General features: G+C 43.1%; 1 protein-coding gene across 2 annotated transcripts in view; it reads left to right on the top strand.

The window, feature by feature from the left end:
• Positions 1-2,215: 2,215 nt before the first annotated feature.
• The window catches only part of adcy3a (adenylate cyclase 3a), a gene marked incomplete at both ends in the record, with an annotated part of 45,379 nt that continues 36,957 nt past the window's right edge, over positions 2,216-10,637 (top strand). For both annotated transcript variants that reach the window (XM_079228141.1, XM_079228140.1), the window contains one exon: positions 2,216-2,890. In XM_079228141.1, the coding sequence (XP_079084267.1) occupies positions 2,216-2,890 (675 nt within the window). The remainder of the gene's footprint in view (positions 2,891-10,637) is intronic.

Raw genomic sequence — 10,637 nt, 5'->3', positions numbered from 1 at the left:
GTCTGGAAAGGTGAACGCTGGGGGATGTGGGCATTTAGAGGTGGCCACCGCCAAGTTAGCCAGAGAACTGTGGACAGCCCTCAATAGAAAGCGTTACCATACTTACTTTCAAAATAAAAGCACGAGTGCAAATCCAAATATCTGTAAGGATTAGACTTTCAAAATAAATAGTGTTACATTCTTCTGAGCTGTCTGCTGAAGCTCGATTGGTGTTTGAGACTTTGAATATCTGAATTTTTTTTGTCAAACAACCATTGATTTGTGCATTAACTGTGGCTCCACAGTGACACAGCACGTTGTGAAGCTTCATAGACACTGTTAATAACCCCCACATCTCATGAAGCCTACTGAATGGTAGCACACATGCAGAGAGGACATGAAACCCGAACTCCAGTCCTCTAGTAGTCCACTCACTAGCTCTGCATCGCATTAATCAGCATCAATAATCCTTGCACCGCTTTTGTTGTTTGTTGCTCACTGTACATGTTTATGTTTATATACACACTACTACTACTACTACTACTACACTACACATACTTTGCATTTATTGTTTAAATTGAACTTCCTAAATGAATACTCTCTGCACTGTACATATCTTTCATCCGTGTTATTTTATACAAAATAAAATAACAGGAATGAAAGATATATACAAAATAAAATAACAGGAATGAAAGATATATACAAAATAAAATAACAGGAATGAATGATATATACAAAATAAATAACAGGAATGAATGATCTTTAATTGTGCATAAATCTTTCATCCCTGGTATTTTTATGTTTGTGTCTGTACGCTGACAACTAATGTCCCCTTGGGAGGAACAAAGTATCCATCCATCTCATCACTGAGTTCACTGAAAGTGATGAGAGCACATTTGCAAAGGAAGGTTGTATTTTGAAAACGAACCGGAAACCTTGAACATCTGCGCGCAGCCACAGCCTCTGTGGTGCCGCTTGACGGTGAAGCTGTTGCTTTTGCGGAAAACACCCCAGATGACACGGGTTAGTGTGCGTGTAAACCCGCCTAGCGTGGCCCGTGTTTCTAATGTCATCCACACCGACGCGTGATATCCGGTGCTGCGTTCGCGTCTCCGGGGAATAAGAGACGGAGTCCGGCTCCACGCACACGGTAAGCTGATGCGTCCGCGTACATCATGTCGGTGGTTTTCACAGCATCTGGAGGAAGAACGGGCTCATCTTACTGCAGAGCAGGTTACGGACGTGTGTCACGTCCGTAACCTGCTCTGCAGTAAGATGAGCATTTGTTACACGGACACGCGTCTCCGGACGCACGCAGCGCGCCGTGGAGCTAGGTAGGCCCGCAGAGACCTGCTCCCTCTGCCGCTCCACCGAGTCGTGCTTCTATCGGGCATGAGACCGACTTCAGATGTTCAGCCTGGATTTGTGTCATTGTTCCACCTGCCAGCAATATAAATGGGTTGGATTTTCAGAATCAGCTTAATTGGCCATGTGTGTTTACACATACAATGGAATGTGACTCCGGTTTCACTTAGCTCTTCGTACTTATACACAACATACAATAAGCAAGATGAGTATATTTTGACATGGATGTTGGCGTGGCGTCCCCAGTCCCTGCACAGCTGCCAGGCCCGGGGCCTGATCAGCAGGTTCTGTTGAATGCAAACAATGCCTCAGTGTGTTCCTCATGTGTCCCTCTTCATTCAGGCCATGTGACCGGGGACTGTGCAAACAAGCTGTCCAATCCAGGAGACCGCTGGAGACCAAACATCAGCTCATTTGATCTGACATTAATGAATTCAGCGACTCTGACATGGAACACAACTGTGGAGTGCAAAGGTGGAGAGGAGCCGGCGACACGGTCCCGTCTGTGAAGCTAAAAGAGGAATCGAGGTGCATGCTCTTCTGATCGCGCTGCTGGGAAAGAGAGTAGGCGTGCTCGGTCTGTGCCTACGACACGGGACTGACTGAGTCGCATGACGGCGCTGGACAGAGCGACCGCGGCTATGTGAGAAGACATGGCTCCAGTGTGCAGGTCCTGACCATCACCACGCGACTGTGACTCATGCCACACATGTGGGCTCTCAGGGGGAAACGGTGGTTACTCGGCAGAAGAGAAACGAGCAGATGATGTTTACCTAAGAGTCCTCTCGGCGTTTGGTCTACTCCTGTGAGACGACAAACCGCTTTCTATTTTCTTTTTTTATTCAGCGGAGAAGGCAGGAAGCGGGTCACCATGCCTCGGAACCGAGCCTTTTCCGAGCCGGAGTACTCGGCGGAGTACTCGGCGGACTGCTCGGTCACGCTGCCCTCTGACCCCGGGCAGGCGGTCGGGCGGACGCACGAGGTCACGGTCCGGAGCTCCGGTTGCTGCCTCTGCCTGCCGCGGTTCATGCGCCTCACCTTCGCACCGGAGTCCCTGGAAAACCTCTACCAGACTTACTTCAGGCGCCAGAGACATGAAACCCTGCTGGTGCTGGTTGTGTTCGCCGCCCTCTTCGACAGCTACATCATCGTCATGTGTGCGGTGGTCTACACCACCGACAAGCTGGCTTCTGTTTTAGTGGCGTCGGTGGGACTGGCGGCCGACATCGTCCTCTACCTGCTGTGCCGCTTCGGGCTGCTGCCGGACCGCATCTCGAGGCGGGTGGTGCCCTACGCTCTGTGGGTGCTCATAGCGGCTCAGATATTCTGCTACCTGGGTCTGAACTATGCTCGCTTCCACCAGGCCAGCGACACTGTGGGCTGGCAGGCTTTCTTCAGCTTTTCCTTTTTCCTGACTCTGCCTTTGAGGCTGACGCCCATCGTGCTCATCACTACTGTGTCCTGCGGGGTCCACACCCTGGTTCTTGGCGTCACCATTGCCCAGCAGCAGCAGGAGAACATCCAGGGAACAGCACTCAGCAGACAGGTAAGAGAGCGAAGGAGGTGGTGCATATGGTGGTCCTGAAATACATTGACTTGTGCGGAATGTCACTTATTTTACAGAAGTCTTTCGGACTTTGAACACAAGTTGGTTGATGGATGCGGTAGGCGAAAAGCAGCTGGTTCACACACTAAGCAAGGGAATTGCTCATATGGTACCCGAGTTTGAGGTTTGATACCCAGCTCTAGTCATGCCAAGATTGCTTTGTGTTCTAATTAGTTTTAGGCTTTTAGCTTGTACTTGTTTTTTTCACTGCAGAGACGGACAAGAAAGTTGTGGAGAAAACGAGGGAAATGACATTAAACTAGGGCCATAGCATGTACGTGGTATGTATGTGCCTTAGACCAGTGGCCCCCAGACAATATTTTCCCGGACCGGTCGTGTGGGGGATGAATATAACTAAATAAAATGATACGACCACCATAAAAACAAATGTAAAGTACATAAAAAATACAACTCACCATTACGCTGAATTATTGCAACATATTATGCAGAGGGCGCCTGGGAATCACCTGTAGAGGTAAACCTGTATTTTAAGTAGGACTCAGACATGAAAACGAGTCAGGGGTGAAAAAGGTGAGAAGGATATTACCCCTCTAGGGGGGTCCGGGGGCATGCTCCCCCGTAAGAAAAATGTAAATATTCCATATTTTAAAGCATCAATCTGATGCATTTTGAGATGCATTTTTTGCCAACCAGGGGAGAGCTGGAGAAACTTAACTTCAGCCATGAGTCAAAAAATATTATGGCCTCCTTACTAAGTATTATGCAAGCCATTTCATGCCAGCCTGTCACTGGGTCTAACATTTACAGTCAGACCTGCAAACTCATGAGGGGTGAAGAAGGTGACACCAGCGGGGCGGGGGGGCAGTGACGGGCGAGTCAGTGCTGAACAACGTCACTCGTCGAGAAGCTGACAAACTATGATCATTATGGGTTTTAATTCTTCTTTTGTCAATACCCAAGTGTACATATACTGTATACACACACACACACAACCGTTCAAAAGTTTGGGGTCACCCAGACAAATATTCAGTTTCTTCGCAATTTCTCGCATGGAATAGCCTTCATTTCTAAGAACAAGAACAGACTGGCGAGTTTCACATGAAAGTTCTCTTTTTCTGGCCATTTTGAGAGTATAATGGAACCCACACATGTGATGCTATGCATAGGAAGGCCAGTTGTAAAGCTTCTCTCACCAGCATAACTGTTTTAAGTTGTGCTAACATAATTGCACAAGGGTTTTCTAATCCTCCATTAATCTTCTATGAGATGAGCAAAACAATGTACCATTAGAACACTGAGTGATAGTTGCTGGAAATGGGCCTCTATACACCTATGTAGATATTTCATTAAAAAACAGACATTTCCACCTAGAATAGTAATTTACCACATTAACAATGTAGAGTGTAATACTGTTAAATGAAATGTTATCTAAAAAACAGTGCTTTTCTTTGAAAAATAAGGAAATTTCTAAGTGACCCCAAACTTTTGAACGGTAGTGTGTGTGTATATATATTTTGTAGACTTAATACTTACAATATGCAATACTGCTATACTATACTGAATATTGTTTTGCTACTACTACATTTCACTTCATAATATTACACTTATATGCCATAATATGTATAATGTACCAGCCTTTTTATTTGACCATATTATGTCATACTGTTATACCACTTTACTTTGAGGAGACGTCACTGTTAGTCTAGAACACTGAATAATGTTTCCACCAGTAAACCTGAACATGCACATCTCTCTCTGTGTGACAGTGATTATAACCGCATAACTCTATAGATTATAATTAACTGGAGGATACACTTTTTCCTTCACGTAGATCTTAAACCCTTAAATATAAACAGTAGCCCGGCCACCCTACAGAGGAAACTCATTTTGTATTTTTTATTACAATAAAAGTTGGATAAAATCTCCATTGTCCTCTCCTTATATGTAGTCAGGTGTCGGTAGGTAGAACTGAGTCGCCGCTGACTCGCCGCTCTCCTGTCTGACGTCACACGCTGCCACGGACTCTCCGCTGCCAGTAATCTCACTCGCTGTCTCTCCAACAACGTTAGCTAACGTGTTAGCTAGCTGACTAGCTTGCTATTATTAAACTGGTGGGAGGGAAATGAAGCCGCTGTAGACATCTTAACGCTGATTGGCCAAGACTCGACACGTCAAAGATCTTCTATTGCTAAGATGATCGCAACCTCAGTTTTTTTCTGTGTCCCACTCCAAGCTCAGAAACGGCGGACAGTTGACGCCCCCTCCACCCCCCTCTCCCAAAAACAAAAACTCTTCGGATCTACACCATTCACGTAGGTTACCTATTTTGGTTTCAAAACGGCGAATTTCGCCGAAAGGTGAGGGATTTTCATGTCTGAGGACTCCTGACATTGCCTTTTAAATGCAGCTTTCTTTTTCTTGGAAGTCGTAGGCTCTTCTTCTGTCTCCTCATTGGGTCTTTTCCCCTTTCCAAAGAAGCTCTCCAAAGACATTTGTTTTGTACTCGTTTTACTTCATTATTTCTATGTGGACAAAGGGATCCACGGCCCGGTGGTTGGGGACCACTGCCTTAGACCACAAGGTGAAAGAGATGCCCTGAAATAGCTTGAAAGAGAATTTCTCGTGAGCAGGTTGAGCTTGACAGAGTTTATGACACATTAACGACCTCGGTGGAAAGGTTGGCAGCAGGCAATGATGGGGTCTAATGCAATAGCTTAGCACTGATATGAAAATGAGATCCTTTTCTGCTGAGAAATCACTGCTTGTAACATCGCAAGAGATCATGTGTATAAATTCAAATTAACAACTAACCATTCTGATGCATGACTGAAGCATGCACAACACTGTAATGTATGAGTTGTGGTCTCTTTGAACATTCAAAGGTCAAATCCCCACAGACCTATATTCAGTTTATTTCAATTCAGTTTATTTTGTATAGCCCCAAATCACAAATTATCCTCGGAGGGCTTTACAATCTGTACACATACGACATCCCAGGCCCGGAACCTCACATCGGATCAGGAGGTAGGAGGCAGAGGTGTCAAAAGTATTCACATTCATTACTCAAGTAGAAGTATAGATACTAGGGTTTAAAAATACTTCTGTAAAAGTTGAAGTATCAACTCAAGCTTTTTACTTAAGTAAAAGTGTAAAAGTACTGATTTCAAAACTACTTAAAAGTATAAAAGTAAAAGTAATGTAAGGGGATTTTTTTTTCCATTCAGGACAAACTCTTAAGCCGCGTCTCAGGGGCCTATAGTGCACTACCCCACCTCCCCCAAAACAATCATTTTTATAAAGGCCATTATGTTTTAAAATGTTATGTTGAAAAATGTGGGATGCACTAGGCTACCCGTTTCAGCTGCATATATGCCCATTTAAAATGATCACATTTTATTACAATGCAAATACATTAAAGTACCATATGTGTACTACTGAGCATTAACATGCGTTTCATGGAGCGGAAGACATGATAACTAGTTGCCTATAAGTATTGTAATAGTGCAAAATAGGCGGCGGCGGCGACTCCGACACAAACACTTAAAGCTGTGGTTCTCAAACTTTTTCTGTAAATAACATAATTATGTGACTCATCTGTGCTTTTATAAATAACAGAATACAGACAATTGCAATCACTTTCAAGTAAATCAGATTGCCCCATCAGACAATGTTTTGTGTAAGTTCTATCTGTGCAAAAAATAACTCATATTTAGTTACTACTAAATAGCTCATTGTGGAAAACAATAAGCTTTTATTTTTTTTGCCAAACAAAACAGAATGAGTGCAGATATGTGAGCCATCAGGTTGTATCAGTATTAGTGGAGCAGTCAGCTGCTTTCCTCGACACATATGTTATAAACGGGGTTGTAGATTTGATACGGCTCTCAATTCATGCTCAATATTGAGCTTAGATCTGTTTTTTTATTTTGAGAAACGCTCCGGGTTCAAAGAGCTGCTCTGGGTTCAGAGAGCTGCTCTGGGTTCAGAGAGCTGCTCCGGGTTCAGAGAGCTGCTCCGGGTTCAGAGAGCTGCTCCGGGTTCAGAGAGCTGCTCCGGTGTGAGGAGAACTCCGGTGCTCCTCACAGGAGAGCTGCTGTTGCATCTTCACCCTGGCAGCGTTTAAAACACAGATATAGCGGTCTACTTTTCACGCGACATATTTTTCGATGCTCTCTGTCCGCTGCTGTGTGCTCAGCGCTCACCTGTGTGTGTGTGTGTGTGTACTCAGTGCTCGTGTGTGTGTGTGTGTGTGTGTGTGTGTGTGTGTGTGTGTGTGTGTGTGTGTGTGTGTGTGTGTGTGTGCTCAGCGCTCACCTGTGTGCGCGTGCACGTATCTGTGGGCAACGGGGCGGAGAGGTTTTTTGTGTCTGTTTTTGAAGATGACAAGCCGGAGTGAAAACAAACCAAAATGAAATAGTAACGAGGCTATTTTTAAAATGTAGGGAGTAGAAAGTACAGATATTTGCGTGAAAATGTAAGGAGTAGAAGTAAAAAGTCGTCTGAAAAATAAATACTCCAGTAAAGTATAGATACCCAACATTTCTACTTAAGTAAAGTAACGAAGTATTTGTACTTCGTTACCTGACACCTCTGGTAGGAGGCACGAGACAGGAGACAGGAGACAGAGGGCAGGACCGGCTCCAGACAGCCATGATCCATGGAAACTTGAGGCGAGGAACCACAGAGGCTCCCGGAAAGAAGTAGCGTTAGTAATGTGCTTTGAAGAGACATGAATTCATCCAGAAGGATAAACCTAACTATAAGCCTGAAACAGCCCTAACTATAAGCGCTATCAAAGAGGAAAGTCTTTAGTCTACTCTTAAATGAGGTGACTGTCTGCTAGGGCTGGGCGGTATACCGGTTTCAAATTTCCATACGGTATGAATTTTCCATATACCCGTAACAACTGTTGTCGCACTGCGCCGGGCATCAAAATACATTGTTTACCTCTCACCGCTGAGGGCGCAGCGGTCGGAGCTCCTTACGTGTCATGGTTCTAACTTTAGTCATGGTTCTAACTTTAGTACTCTAGGAACCACAAGTAACCCCGCATTCAGTGGCCGCAGATCTCTATTATACTATGATACTATGAGCTCTCTAGTGGAGTAATATGGTACTATTCAGTTTATTTTGTATAGCACACACAAATCACAAATAGGGCTGCAACTAGCGATTATTTTCATAATCGACTAATCTATCGACTATTTTTTCGATTAGTCGACTAATCTAATGACTATTTACAATTAAAATGACTCAAAATGTTGGAATTTGAACTTCAAATGTATTTGAGTAAGATCAGAACATCAGAACACCATTATAACAAATACATTAATTAGTAATACAAATTAAAGTGCAAATATGCTTTAAAAGTAAAGAAAAAGTACAAATAAAGTTTTAAAAGTAACTCAAAATAGCAATCAAGCCTCTGAAAGTGCAAAATAACTGACATTCAAAGTCCAAAAGTAAAAAAAATAGTCCATCCTACCCGACAATTAAAGTTTAAGGTAAAAGTAAAGTAAATCAAAATAACTTATTGCAGTCCCACGTTTTGCTGCTCCCTCCTTCAGGGCAACACAATTTACACACATTTTAAATTGTAATGCAGAAACATGAACATATTGACTGTGTGTATATATATATATATATATATATATATATATATATATATATATATATATATATATATATATATATATATATATATATATATATATATATATATATTAATGAATGTATGTGTAGTAGCTGCTGGTGGAACGATGTTTGGACTTAATATTTTTCATGTGGAAGAGGCTGACTCGCATAAATAAACTCTGACAGACACTCTGACAAACCACGGCGCTGCAGCTTTGAGGACAGATGTTGCATTAACTGAGCTGATCATATCAATCACGGTCAAGCTCATTCAACAGATCGGTTAAAAATGCCAAGTCTAGCAGCCACTGATGGTCATTGAGTTGGTTGTATTCTGCATGTTTGACTACATGAGAAACTCCTTTACCTCTGGACAGAGCTCTAGAAGCCGTCTCACATCAGTGAACAGCTGTCTTTGAAGAGCTCTCGCTCCAATAGACGATCTTCGTTGCAACCTCCGTGATCTCTTTCCTGTTTAGCATTGTAGCGCAGAATGCTTGTTGGTGTATTATGCAGTGGTAATTAAGCAAGTCGGGGAAAACATCGTTCTTCCTGCACTTAACAATAAATGCATTCAAGCGACCGACCATTGCGGGCGCAGCGTCCGTGGTGGTTGACATTCATTTTCACACCAGGAGCTGGGTTTTGTCGATTAAATTTTTTTTTTTTTTTTTTTTTTTTTTTTTTTAAATGGCATGCGATCTACCCGCACTACCTCTGCCGACGTATTGGGCACCCCTGATGTAGTGCATTGCAATGCCGAATGAAAATTACCGGTAGCTCTGAATCTTTTCAATTACAAACGATGCGTCGACGACCAAAATACGCGTTGATGATTTTTCATAATCGAAGTCGTCGATTATGTCAACTAATCGTTGCAGCCCTAATCACAAATACAACAGTTTGCCTCGGAGGGCTTTACAGTCTGTACACATAACATCCTGTCCCGGGACCTCACATCGGATCAGGAAAAACTCCCCCAAATAAAGATAGTAAAAACCCTTTACAAAAGGAAGAAACCTTCAGGAGAGCAACAGAGGAGGATCCCTCTCCCCGGATGGACAGAAGCAATAGATGTCATGTGACCAGAATGAACAACGTAACGGAGTTACAGCACATTACATGAATATGACAGAAATTACTCATGAGTAGTACGCATGGTCTATGATCCAGATAACCACGATCCATAAAGCAGAAGGAGGTAGAGCGGAGGGACATCAGCAGGGCCATGGCAGGAGGAAGGAGACAGGAGGTAGGAGACAGGACTGGCTCCAGACAGCCACGAATGCATGGAGAAAAAAGTAGAGTTAGTAATGTGCATTGAAGAGACAATCATTTATCCAGAAGGAGAGAAAAGAAGAGGAAAGTCTTAAGTCTACTCTTAAATAAGGTGACCGTGTCTGCCCCCCGGACTGAAAGTGGAAGCTGATTCCACAGAAGAGGAGCTTGATGCCTGAAAGTGAGGTAATATGGTACTATAATCTCTTTAGTGGGGTAATATGGTACTATAATCTCTTTAGTGGGGTAATATGGTACTATAAACTCTCTAGTGGGGTAATATGGTACTATAAACTCTCTAGTGGGGTAATATGGTACTATGAGCTCTCTAGTGGGGTTATATGGTACTATGAGCTCTCTAGTGGGGTAATATGGTACTATGAGCTCTTTAGTGGGGTAATATGGTACTATGAGCTCTCTAGTGGGGTAATATGGTACTATAATCTCTTTAGTGGGGTAATATGGTACTATAAACTCTCTAGTGGGGTAATATGGTACTACAATCTCTTTAGTGGGGTAATATGGTACTATAATCTCTCTAGTGGGGTAATATGGTACTATAATCTCTCTAGTGGGGTAATATGGTACTATAATCTCTTTAGTGGGGTAATATGGTACTATAATCTCTCTAGTGGGGTAATATAGTACTATAATCTCTTTAGTGGGGTAATATGGTACTATAAACTCTCTAGTGGGGTAATATGGTACTATAATCTCTTTAGTGGGGTGATATGGTACTATAATCTCTCTAGTGGGGTAATATGGTACTATGAGCTCTTTAGTGGGGTAATATGGTACTATGAGCTCTTTAGTG

This window comes from Taurulus bubalis (assembly GCF_910589615.1).
Source record: "Taurulus bubalis genome assembly, chromosome: 12".
Classification (NCBI taxonomy): domain Eukaryota; kingdom Metazoa; phylum Chordata; class Actinopteri; order Perciformes; family Cottidae; genus Taurulus; species Taurulus bubalis.
The sequence above is the reverse complement of the archived record's forward strand: the minus strand, read 5'-3'. Positions and strand labels throughout refer to the sequence as shown.